The sequence below is a fragment of the Berghia stephanieae genome, chromosome 4 (assembly GCF_034508935.2).
Source record: "Berghia stephanieae isolate SIO BIC M18660-M18661 chromosome 4, UCSD_Bste_1.3, whole genome shotgun sequence".
Classification (NCBI taxonomy): Eukaryota; Metazoa; Mollusca; class Gastropoda; order Nudibranchia; family Aeolidiidae; genus Berghia; species Berghia stephanieae.
The window spans coordinates 28,031,833-28,051,849 of record NC_088363.1 but is presented as its reverse complement, the minus strand read 5'-3'; the positions used below and the strand labels follow the sequence as shown (position 1 = coordinate 28,051,849).

The window sequence follows — 20,017 nt, the reverse complement described above, 5'->3', positions numbered from 1 at the left end:
TTATTATTATTATTATTATTATTATTTTATATTATTATTGTTATTGTTATTATTATTATTATTATTATTATTATATTATTTATTATTATTATTATTATTATTATTATTATTATTATTATATATTATTATCATTATTATTATTATTATTATTATTATTATATCATTATTATTATATTATTATTATTATTATTATTATTATTATTATTATTATTATTATTATTATTATTATTATTGTTATTATTATTAATATTATGCGGTTTTAAATTGAGTGAACCAATTTCGAGGCTTTAGGTACGATTGGATCAGTGAACTGAAGTGACTATAGCCGTTCTCTCATTGGTTGACATTTTCACATTGCCCAAATATCCAGAACAACGTCTTTGAATTATTATTTGGGCAAATTGTCCAAATAATCACTTCGTAAAGAAAATCGGTGTCGCAGTTTAATAAAACGACGTGAGGCAAGTGAAGTATATGGACGCTTCCGATTGCCCTGTCATTAGATAACTGACTGTAAAAAAAGAGTAAATTGATAATTAAATATGACCATCTAAATGAAATATTTCCACAACACTTTTTTGTGATTGGTTAGATAGCGTGACTCCATTCAGTTGGGTGTTTACGACATCATCGAGGTATGATCAATATCTGTACTCTGTATACTGTTTTAATTGATTTTTCACTTCCCATGCATTTATTCATTTATATTTTCATTTCCTTTATTATTTTTAAATACATTTTATTAAATGGAAGTTTTGTATTTTTCTATCATTTAGTATAAAATTAATTCGATTGACATTTTGTACTGGCATAGTACTAAGAGAAAAATATCTGCTTTGTGTGATATTGAAAAAGATTTAAGATACGATATTGTCTGCTATTTCTAATTTGGTTTTATAGTGCATGCTGCTGCATAAATTGTCTTTCGAACGAAAACTAGACAGGTTACTTATTGCATTGTCGCACTTTGTAATGTGGTATTTAAGTGAAGGTCATATTTTAAAGATGGATATGCCCACTTACATAGACGCCTATATCCATTAAAAGTTTTCACACAAAGTGCGTTTGTGTTCATAATAATAAAGGCTTATATGATGAGAACCATTATCAGTGAATGGTATAGACATACTTATTGATCTTGGAACCTTGAACCTTTATCCCGTTCCTGAAGCGTCCATTGGATAATGGCCATCCATTCTGCTGCACATTCTGCCTGTCATCGATTACTTTTGGTATGCCTTTATTCAACCTTAACTTTACTAAAAATGGCTCTTATTTCGTAACATGAGGGCACAGTAAAGGAGTGATATGTCACCGGTATTATATAAATGAATCAGCCGCAGAAACTAGGAATAATATAGTCTTAATTTCGAAAATGAGTTAAATCAAGGCGCTGTTTGTTTTTGTATTTTTTTTTAGGGGGGAGGGGTTGTGTATTTTTATAAACTCGACTGCCTTTAAAAAAAAAGGATATAACAAAAAAAGAAAGAGAAAAACATTTAAATATATACACATATTTAATTTATTCATCTAGCCACTCTTACCAGTTGCTGTTACCCATAATGGATCTGTGACGTCACTGTTAAAACTGTAACATACTCCATGATCCGTCAGGATCTTAGTGAAATTGTCTGCACTACAGCGTTCGTTCTGCCACTGGCAGCTGGAACAGAAGGGAATGGAATCATCATCATTATCCTCATCATCAAACTCGTTATCATCATTATCATCATCATCATCATTATCATCTAGTTTTGACCATACTTTCATACGTTTATAAAATATCCATATTTTTTGTTAATACTACAGGATAATGCACAATATCTGTGGAGAAATAAAGGCTATTACGAACATGCATACGTCTATTTCAATTTATTATTCAACTGTATTGTGGAGACTTGGAGACGTACTGTAGCGAGGGATCTAAAGCAAAGAGGTCTGTCCCTCGAGATGGCCCAAAGAAAAGCTGCTGACAGGAACAGGTGGAGATCCCTTGCATCGCCTCAAGTGCCAGCAGGCCCCGAGAGGATTGAGTGAGTGATTGTGGAAATTAATATATCTAGATCGAGATGCATCTTTTGAGCCACCAACGATAAAATACATGGCTTAGGCCATAAAGTCTGTAGGGACGCGCAAATGAATCTGGAAACAGGGCGGTCAAATAATTTATGACCGATTATTTTTCCCTGGCAGATATTCTAAATTATCGTTTGACTCAACGGGTGATCAACTTACCGGATTGCAAGTTACTCAACCTGCAACAAAATAGTTTTAATTTTCTATGATAATTCTATCCTCGTTGACAAAAATTTTAAATGGGCCGTACGAACACCAACACTTTTTTAGAAGAATATACTCGTATCTTTTAACCTTAAACAACAAATTGTGGGTCAAATTGACAATACCTGCCTACATATTATCCAATCCATGTATGACTGGCGCTCCTTTCTGTCGAATTTATCGGCTGATGAAACATTACTGATTAATTAAGACCTATATCAATGAAATATATCATGCTATAACTCGCTTTAAGCGTCACGGGGTCAAGAAGACCCCAAAGCAGTAATAAGTAAAAGTACTTTATGGATCCGTTGGCGAACCCCCACTCTTACTCCTAGTTCTCACCCTGAACAATACTTTAATGCTGCAAATGTCAAGGACAGTATCCATTCAATTAATTGAGCCAAAGCGTCGGAGGACATAAAAAATTAACAATTGTGAAGAATAATATACACAATATATATATCGTCGTGGGGTTTGATAGTTGAGATGAGCAGCACTCCAATTACTTTATCTGACGTGCTCTGAAAAAAAAGATATTAAAAGAATTTGGGCAGAAAACTTGTTCCTCATCTTGGGAAAACTCTCAAACCCGAGGCTTCGAGAAGTCCCATGCTTGATACTTCTTGCGATGAGGGTCATTTAAATCGATCGATATTTGGACGAGTTTTCTGGTCAAATCTTATACGTGATTTTTCAGAGTACGTCAGTTAACTGGTTAATAGATAAGATCAATATATAAAATTGTCGAGCACTACTATAAACTACAAGTGCCTACTAACACTCGTATATATATATATATATATATATATATATATATTTTATATATATATATATATATATATGTGATGGCTGGTTTTCCAAAACTCCTTAAGTCCATTTTTCTACTTTTTGAGATGTTCCATCTCTGAGATAAATTGAAATGTAAATTATATTCTTAGCATCTAGTTACACAAGTATTCCCTCAGATTTGTGTGACTTTGAAGTTTATATATGATAAAATAACAAACCGAATGAGAACATTTAGGGGAAAGATTATTTCAATATCTCAAAATTAGAAAAACCGAGTTGGGGAGTTTTGGAAAACCACTCTTCATATATATATACGTATATATATATATATATATATATATATATATATATATATATATATATATAATTCTTACTGTGCAATGAGATCATTTTTGCCATGAGCTGTAACCTCGTAGATGTCCTCAAGAGTATATTTCAGAGCGTCATACTGCTGCAAGACATCTTTGTCCACTGTACAACGACTATCGTGCATGCATTCTATCAGTCTGTATAGCCCATGTTCAGTGGCGGCTGTAGCCCTATAGATTGGAAATTTTATTAAATATGAATAAATATAATGTAATCGATTACAACCATTGTGTTGTGCAATAGGACAGAGAAGTCGTGACGGCACACCTTTTACTCTTCCGGGTCCATACTCCTTGGAAGTGTATATTTTCGAAGTGCGGTTATGTGGTCTTGTGGTATGAAACTCACTTTCGGATCGGAATGTCCTGGGTTCGACCCTTGCACGGCGAATAGTTCAGGCCTTGGAAAAGGCTCTTTACTCACATTCTCTCGCTAAACTCCGGTGTAAAAAAGTACACGGGCGTTAACAGCGTTGTCTCTGTCGGAAAAAAATTGTAATATCGCCTAACAGGCGTCATGCCTCGTTCTACATGTTATGTGTTGTTGTTGGTCAGGTACCCTTTGTAAAGCGCTTTGGGCACTTTTAATGGATATTGCGCTATATAAAAGCTTAAGTATTTACATGTAACACGTTCATCCGAGGATTAATAATGAATAGGTTACACATTGAATAATAAAGTGGCATAAATATTTTAGTCGCGGGATGTATAGGCAGATTATTAAGATTACGGGACGTAAAGGAGCGAGGATGGATGTTCTTTATTGACTACCAACATATATTTAGACTAGAAAATAAGATGCCATCACTCTGAAATAAGAAGATCAATTACACAAGGTATGTATCCGGCATGAACAATACAGATACAATGTAATTTAAATGTCATTTAAAGAGTCTGATTTTACTGTGAAGTAAAATAAAAATGCGCTTGAATCACTTTAAATCATATAAAATGTCGTTTTCAAGAAAAAAGAAAAATAAACCAAACTTACTAGAACTACGGTCGGCTTTGCCTAAAAAAAGAGGTTTTAAAAGAAGAAAAGAGTAATTGAATTCCCATTGATCGTTTATGGAGAGAACAAAGACTGTCTGCTCCACCTTGAAAGTATTCTGTCTACAGTTAGTGATAGTCTGGAACATGAGAGTGCTTATAATGCTTTCACATCAGAGCCAATTCACAATGAAAGGAGAAAAAGGAAACCTTTCACATTAGTGTATGAATTCTTTAACATAGGAATATCTATTTACTCGTCAATATCATGTAGACATCGGTAGAGAAGTGGAAACTAAGAGTGAGTGGAAAACGCTCTACTCTGTACCCTGGACTATGAGAGCTTTTAATTTCAGCTTTGCGCATTTTGGATGTTTTTGTATTGGTAAAATTTGATCTGAATATTTCATAAACTGACTTTGAAAGCATGGTTGATTCCTAATGGTTTAGTCTTTAAATGCTCGCTTAGTTCCCTTGTTTCTTCTAAAAAGCAAAGATGACGTTATCTTGCCCTTGCCAGTTAATTCTAAATTCATTTTTATTTTGGTAATGATTAAGGTTTTTACCATTCTCCTGTTTAATTTGAAAATGCTGCTTCTGATGAATTCTTGAAATAAAGCACGATGTCAACGACTATCGAGCATATTGTCCAAGGGAAAAAATTGGTTAGGGAAAAGATCTTAAATTATTAAAAACGAAGTTCAAAAGGATCCGTTCAGGAGAAAATGCAAAGCGTCATCTACTAGGTCATTTGACGGTCTCACAATATTCCTTCTACCAAGATTGGATTTCTTGTAAACATCATTCACCTAATTGCCTCGTAAACTTTTAACATAACTGCATAGCTACCAGCTTTCACCAAAAGATAGATAATAGCCATGGGGCCCACGCTAGACAGGGTTTTCACTCGATCCTACAGAACCCCTGGGGCATGTATATATTACAATTTCAATTTAAGGAAAACACACAAACATACACATACACACACACACACACACACACGCTGAGAGAGAGAGAGTGAGAGAGAGAGAGGGGAGAGAGAGAGAGAGAGAGAGAGAGAGAGAGTTTTCTTAAAATATGAATGAAGCTATTTATTGTGTAAACTAGTTTGTTTTTGTTTTTTTACTGGCTCAGCGAAAATAATGTGACGTGAGTAGACGTGAGCCGAAAAGCAAACTTTGTTTTTAGAGTTTGTTTGTCGATTTCTTTTTCTTTTCTTTTTTTTCTGTTTGTTTGTTTGATTGTTTTTGTTTTGTTTTTTTTTCGTTTTTGCTTGTTTTTTTTTTGTTGGGGGGGGGGGTGTTGCATTTCTTTCACTTATTGCTTTTATAAAGACATTTTTCTACAAATAAAAGTCACATATCTCTTGATGAAAACGCTAAGACATCACATGAGGTTAAAGACTAAAATGAAATAGAACATAGAATAGAAAAGTTTGAAGGTAGTTGTTTTTTTTTTTGTTTTTGTTAAAGAAGAAAACTTTTGTCTATTACAGCCACACGATCCACGGAGGCAGAGTTCATCATGGTTTCTATTGCTTGCTACCCTGTGGACAGGACGCTGGTCTATTGCAAAGTATTTCCACAGACCCAGATAATCAACACTGCTGTATTGACAGGATGGTGGTGAAAAATACGACACCTACGGTTTGATACCGGCCCCCTTGCGTGTGAAGCGCGAGTTACTGACCTACCACCATTCATCAAAACAAGACTTAAAATGAATGACAATCTGTAAACATTACCTGAAAGCGTTCTGGTTACACAGAGTGATTGCTGGGAAGACAAGAGTGTTGTTGTAGTTGACCTCCACATTGACATTCATCGGGTAGGACCGGAAGTACACGACTCTCTCCACAATTTGAAAACTCAGTAAAACGGCTGAGCCCAGGACAAGAATGAGCCATATGATTCTGAAACAAAGTTTGGAAATCAATCAATACAACCCAAAAGTCACGTGTTTGTATAAACATTTTGAGGGCTGCTGCCAATTATTCTGCCCTAAGTTTAGGGAAAAGAAGCAAACTTATCCGAATCATCGACCACTTGAGCTCTACCCTTCGGTCCTGTGCCATGACGTAGAAATTAGACGTCTTTTGTAAAAAGAAGCAAACAAAGAAGCTATGCAAGGAATAAAGAATGATGACATTAAACGTGAGGGAGCAAGCATCAGTATTAATATGTAATAACAAGAGATTAGGAGAGTGACGAAGGTCCACTCATTTTTTCTGAATTTATATTCATTTTATATATACGAAATTACCCATGTCTAAATCGGTTTTTTTAGTTACACTTTTGTGTTTAGAGAAGAGTTAATAGCTTAATCGGTTACCTGCAATACTCTGGAAGGTAAAAAATTGACCAGAATGACCTTCATCTTGGCAAAACTCTCAAACCTGGGACCTCGCGGAACTATGTTTGAGAGTATTTGCCAAGATGATGGTTATTTAAATTGGACGATACTTGAAGGACCAGTTTTCTGACCAAATTTTTTTGACGTGACTTTCCAGAGTACGGAAGTGAACAGGTTAATTACTGACTCGTTTAACATCCTGGACCCATCAGGTGTTATGATGACAGGACGAACCCAAAAATAGACACATTTGAAACCAATATTTTGGAGAGACCAATGGACCTGATTGCAGAGATCCTCTCTAACAGCCAGGCAGGTGATGCCGCGCCAGTTGGGTTTCGAGTTAGATTCCTATCGCTGCAAAAAGTTTTTATTATCTTTTGTCATCTGGCACTTTTCTAGTCATTTTATTTATGACGTTAAGTATGCCAACCTGATAGCATTTTCTTAACGCCATATTTATGCTCTGTGAAACGGCTGTGTTCAATTACCCAATGGCAAGCAAATGAATGACCTTAAGTTAAGCGACATGAGAATATTTCTGCTAAATCTACTTAATATAAGGGTGGCTGACTGTGAATTCTGCCGCACTCTGAAAAAAGAGCATTACAGATAATTGGCCCGAAAACTCGTCCTTCAAATATTGATCGATTCAAATGATCCTTCTGGAAGTTTCATGTTAGGAGAGTTTTTGACAAGACGATTTTGATCAATCGATATTTAAAGGACGAATTTTTAACCAAAACATTTTTAATGTGTTTTTTTTTTAATTTAAAGGCGAGAGGGCAAGAAAGAAATATCGACTCCAGCCGAGATCTATATAGGCCTCTTTGTGTGTGAAGCGAGTGCTCTACCAACCAGGCAATAGTTTCCAAGAATATAATCGATAATCTGAAAAAGGCCTCAAATCACGTTATTTTGGACCATTATAATTTTGAAGTCAATTTTATGTGTCTGGGTCATCCTGACACTGCTTGTGCCTATGTCGAGATTTGATAATGTAAAATGTGATTGTCTTATCGTTGTTATGTCAAAACACTGTTAAATCAACGCAGAATAGTCTCTAATACAGCAATGTGAAAACGAACCCATAATTATGTTTGGTTATCATTTATTTAATCTGAATTGAAGCAGAGGATTATCTGAATCAATACTAGACGTCTAGAATTCACATTTTAACAAGCGCTTACTTTTCTGTTGCATGCTCTTTTTGTGTGGCTGAGAATGTTGGAATAATAGATATATAAAAGAAGATTTTCGGTCCTTGTGGTAATCAGGATACATTTTAACCTATGTGATTTTCAGGTCTGATAGCTAATGCAATTATGAGCTGGCTTTATCATTGTTGTGAAGGACAATATTTAGTGTTGGTTTAAGAATTTGTCATCTACGACATTTTATTACTCAAAACTAAATATATGGAAATCAGTTGCGAATCTTATTTCAATAGACAAAGTGTTCAGAGCGGTCATTAATTGAAATATAATTCTGCCGTACTCTGGAAAAACACATATTTAAAAATTTGGCCAGAAAACTCGTCCTTCAAATATAGGATCGATTTAAATGACCCTCATCTTGACAAAAACTCTCAAACTCGGGACTTCGGCGAAGTTTAACTTGAACTTATAATATCCATGGCTATTTCAATTTTATAAATCTAGTACTTTAGGAAGAATTTTAAAAATGTGTTTTATATGTGTAAAGCAGAGATGTTTAGAAACAAGCCTCATTAAATCTCTTATATCAAATGGAACAAATGAGATTTCAATCCTTATACTCTGAGCGTTATTTTTACAGTCGTGGTTTGTTTTATGCAATTGAGTTTAGATTTGATTTTTTTAAAATAAATATGTTTTTAAAAGCCTGTAAGTGCATGGGAAGATGTTTTGTCACTCGATACGGGGAGCAGATCATTTATAAACAAGTGGATCAATTTACTATTTTATTATAGTGGTGTTTTTTTTTTCTTTAACCCGTTAACTGTCGTACTCTGGAAAAAGTATTTAAAAATTGGCCAGAAAACTCGTCCTTCTAACATCGATCGATTTAAATGTAAAGTTCTCTGCGCACGTTCAGTGGATATTGCTCGACACAGATGCTCGAGTATAGCTTTTAAGGAGAACAAATCATGAATACATTTCATATTACTACTTCACTAAGGACCATGAACACATCAATATTTATTTTCTTTCTCATCTTATAATTATAATAAAATAACATTCTTGAATTCCACACAATACAACACCGATGTTAAATACTTAAGAACAATACAAATTGTACGTATTCGCAGGTCTGATGACCCAACTCATAATGGGCTCATTGTTGTAATGGGGAAAAAATTAATGACGCTAAATATTGTCCTTTACAACAATGTTAAACAAGTCACATAATTGCGTTCGGATATCAGACCAGCAAATGTACGCTTTGGTACAATAGGATAATGATCTGAGGAGAGCAAAAGTTATTTTCAATCATCAAGATTAAAACCGTTTGATAAAATACATTTTATTTAACACCGTATACCGTAGAATTATTGTTTAATCGCAGTACCATATTGCTTATCAAATGTTGCTAGGACATAAATTTTAAGGACAGTTGTAAAATTATATCATTTAATTGGAGGTGACTTAATAATATTATTTATGTGATTCATCACAATTATATAATACATTGAAGTTAACCAATTAACCGTCGTATTCTGGATAGACACTTACTTTAAAATTTAAATGATCCTTTTCTTGGCAAAAACTCTCAAACCTGGGACTTAAAGAAAACCTCGCAAGGTCCCAGGTCTGAGAGTTTTAGATTTGGCCAAGATGAGGGTCATGTAAATCGATCGATATTTAAAGTACGAGTTTTCTGGCCAAAATTTTTAATATTTGTCTTTCTAGACGAGAGGGATGAACTTGTTATTTACTCCCAATATATTAACTTAATTTCATCCATCTGATAAATGATACGGGTGGCTGTTAAAACGCGCAGTCTGCGGACTTATTCTACCAGTATTTCAACGATAGATTTTCCTGATCTTTTTAAACTCATGCATTATTTAACACATTAACTTTCGGACTCCCATTGACAAATTCAATATGTATGTCATTTTACGAGTTCATGGTCTCCGAGTGTCTCCCACATAGTGATATCAGTGGCACTTAGATTAGCGATACCTTATTTATGACATTCAAATCGTGAACCTGGCAACGGTCAACATTTTCGTTTTCTCAAATGTAGATTGCGTTTATTGAAAAAAAAATTGAGCTTTTAAATAGCGCAATATCCAATAAACGTGCTCAAAGCGCTTTTACAAGGGGTCCTTGGCTAACGGCAACATTAAAGATGTAGGACGAGACATGACGCCTGTTAGGCGAATTACAATTTTTTTCGGACAGAGTTAACGCTGTAAACGGCAAAGTACTCATTTTACACCTGAGTTCGGTGAGAGAATATGAGTAATGAGCCTTTTCCAAGGACTCAACTATGCGCCGAACGAGACTTGAACCCAGGACCTTCCGATCCGAAAGCGAGTGTCATACCACTAGATCACATAGCCTATTATCCTGCAAAAGTCTTTTCGTAACTATATATGGGTTTGCAAATGCAACATGTCGACATAACAGCTATTTGCTCTGATATTAAAAATGATATTCACCCAATAAAAGATAGTTTTGATCAATTTGATGAAAAAATGCCGAAAAATAATGAACTCACACGCACAAGTTATAGAAAGAAAGGTAAATAATAAATTTTAAAAATAAAATGAGCTTATATATAGCGCAATATCCACTAAATGTGCTCAAAGCGCTTTACAAGTTGTCCCTGACCATCAGCAACACGTAACATAAAGAACAAGATATGACGCCTGTTAGGCGATATTGCATTTTTAAAGACAGGGACAACGCTGTTAACGGCCAGGTACTCATTTTACACCTGAGTACGGTAAGAGAATGTGGGTAAAGAGTCTTTTCCAAGGACTCAACTATGCGCCGAGCGAGGCTCGAACCCAGGACCTTCCGATCCGAAAGCGAGTGTCATACCACAAGACCACATAGTTAACCAAATACACGAACGCCGCCTGGTTTGACAATAAGGTTAAACTTAGGCAAAAGGAGATAAAAGGAAAGCGGAAATTTTGGATAAAACAGGCCAGCAAAACAAAATGGAGTACAAATCAAAAATTATTCAGCTACGACATGTTTGTAACGACACAAAAATGTCTTTTTAAAATGAAAAACGTGAGAAAGTCACAAACTGTAAGCAACTTTTCCAGACAACAAATGATTTACTCGGAAATCAAAATCTGACACCATCCCTTCCTATTTGGAAGCGAAGCAGCTTCCGCAAACGTTTCTTGAATTTTTAAAGAATAAAATAGAATCAATCAGAAGTAACTTCCCAGTGCAAGGTAACGCTTTTTCTCGAGACGACACTGAAAATGATCAGAATAGTGTCCCTTTGTTCACACAATTTAAGCCAGTTTCAGATAAAGAAGTCATTAAAATTATTTCAGAATCTTCTTCATAAACATGCGAGCTCGACACTATTCCAATAGTCCTCCTCAAAAAATGCCTGAACGAGCTCTTGCCATCAACAACCTCAATCCTAAACCACTCCCTACCTTCCGGAACGGTCCCATCAATTTTTTAAATGGCAATTGTATGGAACCCACTCAAACAGCAGAATCTCAATCCGAACGACTTGAAGAACTATCGGCCAGTTTGGAATTTATCCTTTTTGTCTTAAATACTGGAAAAATTGTTCTCGAACAACTCAAACAACACTTCAATAGGAGCAACATGGGCGAACAGTTTAAATCTGCCTATAAATCATTTTACTCTACGAAAACCGCCCTCCTCCGAGTTTTTAACAAAGTCTTTAAATATATCGACGTAGGCAAAGTCGTTTTTCTCATGCTTGACCTCAGTTCAGCCTTTGACACCATCGACCATGAAATTCTACTCCACAGGATGAAAACACGCTTTGCTCTATCGGGATCTGTACTAGATTGGATCGAGTCTTATCTAAAAGGATGTAAACAATATGTAAAAATAAGCGACTGCATCTCAGAGGAGCGAGAACAACTGTGTTTCGTACAACAGGGGTCGATCCTTGGGCCCATTCTCTTCAGTCTATACATGGAGCCATTACCCTATAATTATTTCTTCCCATACTTTTCTGTACCACTTCTTTGCAGATGAATCTCAGATTTATAAGTCTTTGTCTTTTTCAACGTTTTCAAAACTGTATGATTGACATTAAGAATTGGATGGTTGAGAACAAACTCCAACTAAACTAATCTAAAACTGAAAGTATTGGTAAAAACATCCAAACAAAGCAATTAGAAATTAGAAGTATTATTATAAATAAAAGTGAAGTGCATTTGTCTAAGCAGGCTAGGAATCTGGAGGGTCATCCTCGATGAAAGTCTATCCATGACATTCCATGTAAATAACGTCTACAAGTCTTTGAGTTTTGAAATCAATATAATGTTCCTTGTCAGAAAGTTTTTAAATGAATATGTTACCAAACAATGAATGTTTTCTTTGGTTTTATCAAAACTTGATTATTGCAACTCCCTTTTGTCACTGAATTTAACTGGTAAATTGCAACTGGTCCAAAATTCAGCAGCTCGCATAATATATTAAATAAAAGAAAATTCGACCATATCACACCACTGTTGGAAAATGTGCTCTGGCTTCCTGTCCGCTATAGAATAGATTACAAAATTGCTTTATCAGTCTTAAAATGCCTTAACAACTTAGCCCCTCTTTATCTTTCTGAACTAATAAACCATAAGCCTCGAATTAGAAGCCTTCGGTCATCACTCCATTATCTGCACCAAAAAAGCAAGTTAAAATCTTTTGGTGATCGCTCTTTTCAATCTGTATTATGCTCTTTACTCTGGAATACCATAACGCAACCCATTAGAGAAACCAAGAATATCTCAACGTTTAAATGTGTTTTAAAAACTCGCTTTTTCACAATTTATTTTATGTCATGTCGACATGTACAGTATTACTTGAAAATGTGTATTGTTTAAATTTGACTAACTAGGTTCAGAATGTAATTCATTATCTGTAAAGCGCTTTGAGACGTTTGGTTCATGGAACGCGCTCAACAAATGTCCTTTATTATTACTATTATTATTATTATTATTATTATTATTATTATTATTAATATTATTATTATTATTATTATTATTATTATTATCATTATTATTATTATTATTATTATCAACATATTTAGATATTCCTTTATAAACAATATTTCATTTAAATGCCTATAATATGCCAAATAATATGATACTAAATGTGCCATGCTTGTTTTGAAGTGCATGCCGATAGATGACAGCGAATTTTATTTTCCCAAACATGATAAATAATAAAATATGCGTAAATTAACGATGAAATGTTTTATTCAGTCCACATTCTTTGGGTTTAGTAATTTGTATGGCCCGTCATCTTTCTAAACACGTTTAATTCTTTTGGGAATTGAGCTTGTGAGAGTAAATATAAATTATTCAACTATAGTTTGTTTAAAAGTACTAGATCACACATTTCGATATGTTTCTATCAATCCGTGTTATGCATCGTCACGAATCTTTACATATAGATAGTCTTAGATTTTATTAGACCTAATAAGTCCTAAATATGAATAATATATCTTTCATGGTTGCCATGCAATTGCTAATTCCTTTGATGCATTGTAGGTTTGTTTGTTTTTTTACCAACTAGAGCATTGGAATTTTACAGTAACAGACATAATATAACGTTATGAGGACTATTTTTTACGAAAGGGCGTCGCATGGACACAAAGGAGAATTCTCGACTCCCCACCTCAATTTCAACCCATAACAAACCAACATACACCATTCCCATCATTGTTTTACTCATATAAAATTGTGAGTGATTTTTAGTAAAAAGGGAAGAGAGTGGAATGCGAAAATAATCTGCAGGATGTGCTGCATTTTAAACTTTTTTGTTGTCATGAATATCCCTCAGTACCTCTCGTGAAGCATGTGATTAACAAACGTGTTAATATGTCGTTAAGCCATGTGAAACGAATTGTCAAATACGATAAATCTACTATTATATGATGCAAGGCAGCGTCCTTGATTTTTATAGATCGCTAATAAGCTATTTTTAAACCATGTTTTTCCTATGAGAAAAAAAATAAGTAAGGTCTAGTTCAATCTAAGCCATCATGTCAAATTACAACGAAATTTATCAGACGGTTTCAAAGGTACGAGCCAAAGCGTGTGATCATGAATTTTGAAACGGAAGATAGTTGAGTCAATACCTTTATGAAAATGTTGAGTAAATCATCTGAGTTGATGGCTCGTGGTTTATTCCGTGTCATTTTGCATGTACGGAAATACGTTTTAATACGTTAAGGTCTGGAGAAAGTGCGGGCCGTGGTAGTGTGGAGATAAGTGCGGCTATGTGATATTGTTATATGACACTCGCTTTCGGATCGAAAGGTCCTGGGTTCGAGCTCGCTCAGCGCATAGTTTAGTCCTTGAAAAAGGGTCTTTACTCACATTCTCTCACCGTGCTCAGGTGTTAAATGAGTACCTGGCCGTTAACAGCGTTGTTTTGTCCGAAAGAAATTGTAATATCGCCTAACAGGCGTCATGTCTCGTCCTAAATTTTAAGTGTTGTTGTTGCTAGGGAGTCCTTGTAAAGCGCTTTGAGCATGTTTAGTGGATATTGCGCTATAGTTTGGTCAAGAGCCTGAAAGCTCGGAGCATCTAGTTGAACGGTCCGTTGTGATGAAGCTATCGGGCGGTTTCGCGACCGTACACGATTACAATGATGAGCTTGCATCCTGGATAACCCCCATAACATAGTACTGTGAGAGCAAAAATGAATAGGTAAATACAATAAATTGACACCCATACTCCTCCCCCCGTCCCATTTCGGAATAAAAAGAATCCTGAAAATCAAATCAATATTCAAGCAAACAAGACAGAAATGAAACTTCAAAATTTGAGATTTGTCTCACCTTCTCGCAACAAAAGCCTTGTCCATAAAAATAAACCGAAGCCCATGAAGTGTGGTGCTGTCCGTAAAATCAAGGAACGCCCTTTTAAAAGGCACATCTTTCGAAGGCTGTGATTTCTTTGGCTGTTCTATGTCAAATTTCCGTAACCCATTGGTATGTCCGTTCAGCTCCATGGCCAGGTGGCCACCATTAATTTTGTCTCGGTCTTCTATATTATTGGTTGAAGGGGGCAAGGCAGTCAACGTCATCATCATTTTATTAATGGAGACTGGACCAAGTGTGGTTGATTCTTCATTGATAAGTTAATCTTCTAGTGCACAGACCGTTGACTTGTGTATCAAAACCTGGGTATATGAATATAAATGGGAAACATGTTAGTTTATTTATAAATAAAGATAAACCCACCGTCTCAAATCGGTATTATAACACCCCTATATTATTTGTTTCTATTAACACACGGGTCAGATAAAAAGTTATATTTGACCGATTGATGATATGGTACACAAAAATTATTTTATAGTGTTATATCCATTCAATATTACTCTTGTATTCATATACTTTCTCATAAAGATATGAGAATAAAGTATTTTACAAGATATTTATATGATTTTTAATAGAAAACGGTAACTTGTTGACGGAAAATCTCAAAAAGTGGAATAATCGCCTTAACAAGTTGTGTAAAAAATGCTTTAATCCGGTCTTTATTTTGTCTTTATATCCAATTTCTAAAATCTAAATAGCCCCTATTTAAAATCGTTTTGATGTGTTGATCACAAATCTGTCCTATATGTAATGTGTTACTAATAGTGAGCTACTTTCCAGAAACTGGTGCATAAATAGGATGGTGAGTGAGGATGTGGTCGCATTTCAGTATAGCTTTAACGAATAGGGAACATCATAAGAGTTATATCAAATAATTGGTTCTAAAATATATGCTGGTCGTCATTAAAAACCATCTATCCTTGTTCTTTTGTGCCCCGTCATCCGAGAATCTGCCTGTACATCTTGTTACTAAAACAGTTATGCCACCTTATTCAATATGTAAACTTTTCATTTTTAGTCCTCAAAAGGACTGGAAACATGCACATTTCCAATATGTTTGGAACCGGAATAATAGAAGGTGTGACATCACGACTCCTCTGCCTTATGTGGTTTGGAGAAAAAGCGTGACAAAAACCTTTGGAAAAGCTACATTTTCCAACAGCAAGTGTCAACATTGTTAGAGTAGGACAAATTTTTTAAAGACAAAGAGCGATTCATGTTCAATTTTGACAAATATTCTGAAGAAATCAGCTTTTGCAAAAAGAATAGCCATGAAAATACCAAAATTTTCCTTATTTGTGAAGATTATAGATAATAGACTGAATGGAGTTGACGTGATTAGGCTCTGTTATTATTCTTATACTGCCTGAGAGGTTACCTCGAATTCTCTCTTACAGACTATGTACTATTAAAGTTGTACACAGTCCTTGTGTGTAGGTAAAAATTGTTTTGGCAGGCAGAACTGGTGACTATTTTACTGTAACGCATACCATAAACAAACGCACACAGCCAACGTTTTAAAAAAATCTTGATTAGCATTCTGCTGTCATCTGAAAAAAAAAACGTATTTTAAAAATGTTGACCAGAAAACTCGCCTTTCAACTATCGAGCAATTATAATGACCTTCATCTTGTCAAAACCTCAAACTTGGGACTTCAGAGAAGCGGGACTTCAAACAAACAAAATTTAAAAACAATATAGAGAAGTATAACGTCTTAAGTCTCCATAAATCATTACGAACATTCAACGCTATAAATTGCATATATAGCTTTTTATTTTATTTTTTTTTGTTATTAACATTGTTGCGATTTTGCAAGCCAGTATTTTACAGAATCTCAAACTATCCACAAAATAAGATTAAATCACGGGGAATGATCTATTTATATGCGACTATGTGGTCTTGTGGTCTGACGCTCGCATTCGGAAATGAAGTCCTGGGTTCGAGCCTCGTTCGTCGCGTAGCCGATTCCTTGGAAAAGCTCTTTACTTACATTCTCTCACCGTACTCAGCTATACAATGATTACCTGGATGTCAACAGCTTGTTCTCTGTCGGAAAAAGAAATTGAAATATCGCCAAAATGAAATAGATGCTATGCGTTTAGGTAAAATATTCACAACATCCACCAGAGGAATATAACAAAAATGTTTGTATCCTTGAAAGTTTGTAGTTTGATTTATATAATTCTGAGAAGAAATCACTAAAACGGCAGTCTAAAAACAATAACAAAGGCTGAGTGACGTCAATTTCGTTCCTTCTATTCATTCACACCAAACAAAACAAAGCCATAACATTCACTCTTGCAAACCAATGAATCGCTTAAACAAGTCAATAGAATTATTTATAAGGACCTACTGCCGATGAGTGTCTAAACACATTTTTCAATTAAGCCGGACGTTTTCACATCGATATATTGATAATTTGAGATAGTAATCGCATAAATTGTGACCTATATTTTCTCAAAACAGGATTATGTCGGGTTTAACCAGTTAACTGCCGTACTCAGGAAAAAACGTGTATTTCAAAATTTTGCCAAAAAACTTCAATTATCGATCGACCCTCATCTGGGGTAAAACTCTAAAACCTGGAACTTCGCGAAGTCCCGGATTTGAATATTGCCAAGATGAGGGTCATACAAATCGATCGATATTTGGAGGACGGGTTTTCTGGCCAAATATTTTAATACAAGTTCGTTGGGGGGGGGGAGGGGGTGGCTGGGGTGGGTTGGGGGGGGGGGGGGGTTTCCGGAGTACGGAACCAAATGCCAAATTAGTGATTTTTTAATTGAAATGACCAGAAATGTGAGATTATTGTTTTCGTCACTGAAAAATAAAGTTAATATGTACCAACTTAAATCAACAAAATATGTTTTTTCCATATTAAAACTATTCAATTATTAACTTCAAAATCAATTCGACATAATACTATTTTGAGGCAATGGACGGCACTCGTCCAAACAAAATATTCCTTGTCTTCCCTATTTAAGAGAGTTAGCTTATAGCAAGTGGGTTTAATGAGTTCACAGTGCTTGTATATCAGTTAAACTTGGTCATTATATTGAGTAGTCTAGGTCAGTTTTACGTTCCAAAGTTAAAGGATTGGTCATTATATTGAGTACTAGAAAATTACTTTCTTTGATCGGTGTTACTTGGTTATTGGGGATAATAGCATCAAATTATAGTTGGAATTTATTATTTGGGCGTACAGATTATTTGGGCGTACTGAACTAACGTTTACCAAAAGTAATATTATATCATAAAAGGCGGGGTTTAACACCAATATGTAGGAATTGACGTTTCAGGTTTGATTATGATTTGGTCTTACTCTTAGGGGTTGGATTATAGACTGACAGGGAACTGTCAAAACTGCAAGGGGGCGTGGAAACAATGGAACTATGGGTAAAATTTTGATAGGGATAAAAGAGGATGTTTCGAGGAAAACGGGAGGATTCAACTTGACCATGAGCTGCACACTTTAAACCTTTTGTGCTCACCATCATTTATTTGCTTTTACGAACTTAGAAATATTCCACGTATATTGAAAATGGTTACTTAGGCAAACTGACTTTACATGTGGACTGATTTTACGGATTTGGAATTTATGAAACTGATTGAATTATGACAATGCTATTTGATTTGGATTTGGAATTTATCATGATTTGGATTTTGAATTTATCACAAACAAATAAACTGTAAGAAATGAAACTTGGAATCTGGACTTTTATTTGAATGTTTTGGTGTTGTGCATTCAATTATCATCACCGGCCCTTGAACTCTTTCGTCATTATTAACATCTACAACACAACGCAAAGGATAATACTACCATCTATTAAAAAACCACTATACGATCATAAGCCATTACATATGTGTGCAACTACGCCACATTATGTATCTTATTTGGTGCCGTGACCAGGATTCTTATACATGTTATTTGGTGGCGTGATACCAGGATGTAAAGATGTTATTATTCCGAACCATGGATACACAAGAAATGTATATTGTTGCAGTGTTAACATCTATTGAAGTTTTTGTGAGACTCGAATTTTGAAGTGAAAATTGTGAACAGATAGGAAAATATTTTTATTTGGAAAAGAAAATGAATATCAATATTGAAGGTGAAGTAGTATAAATTTTTGTAATGAAATGTTGAAAAAAATTATTGAAATTATAGATGATTCCTAAAATTCCGATAAAAGACGGTATTTTAAAAAAAAATTAAACGAAATAATATTGAAATTAAGAACCATAGATGGAACAAGAAAATATATTAAAAACTAAAAGCAATATATTATAGAACGGCAAAATAATAATAATAATAATAATAATAATAATAATAATAATAATAATAATAATAATAATAATAATAATAATAATAATAATAATAATAATAATAATAATAATAATAATAATAATAATAATAATAATATCATATTGATGCTATATGTATTTTAAATATTTAAAAAGAGGAGAGGGAGAGATGAAGAAAAATTGCAGAATTTAAATGAATATTTTAGTGCGTTTTATTTTTCAAAATAAATGAAAATGCGTTTACTTATAATCGGGCGTTTCGGAACAAATCTTCGAATATTAATTTGTACCGTTAATGGCAATGTTTTGTTAATATCAGTAACAAAGATGTGTCGATTTTTATTTCAATTTTTGTATGTTACTGTTGGAATTACATAAACAGTTGGTCCATTATTTAATGTTGTTACGTTATATTTTCTGTCAAAATGACTCAAGAAGACGATGGCAATAACAACACGTAAATTGTAAGTTTTGATAATTGAAAAATGTCTTATGGTATTTATATTGTTATATTACAACATCATTGATTATATTTTTCTCCTGTCAATAGGGATGAATTGGTAGGTTGATATTGACTCTTTGAGATTCATGGGTTCATGACAAAGAGCAAAGTTTTATATCTGTTTGTTTTCTTGGTAATAAATGTGTGGTTAACGCAGCCAAGTAATCGACAACAGAGCTTATTTATATTTGTAATGAGATATGGCGTTATAATAGATTACATAAGACATTTGGATTTTATCACCGGAAATTAAGTTGAAATGATTTATGCGGAATATGAGTCAATCGTTGTTTTGTTTAGTTTTGTTTTGAAACGCGTTTCATCGTGATTTTTAAAAGGAGACATATTCTCATAATAACGGAATAACGGACTTTTGGTTTAAAG

General features: G+C 34.3%; 1 protein-coding gene across 4 annotated transcripts in view; it reads right to left on the bottom strand.

The window, feature by feature from the left end:
- Positions 1–20,017, bottom strand: part of LOC144970359 (uncharacterized) — a 70,822-nt gene that overhangs the window by 19,942 nt on the left and 30,863 nt on the right. For all 4 annotated transcript variants that reach the window (XM_078909920.1, XM_078909917.1, XM_078909919.1 and 1 more), the window contains 4 exons: positions 14,784–15,127; positions 6,175–6,342; positions 3,447–3,611; positions 1,545–1,663 (listed from right to left, as the gene is read on the bottom strand). In XM_078909920.1, the coding sequence (XP_078766046.1) occupies positions 1,545–1,663; positions 3,447–3,611; positions 6,175–6,342; positions 14,784–15,037 (706 nt within the window). In that variant the 5' untranslated portion in view covers positions 15,038–15,127. The remainder of the gene's footprint in view (positions 1–1,544; positions 1,664–3,446; positions 3,612–6,174; positions 6,343–14,783; positions 15,128–20,017) is intronic.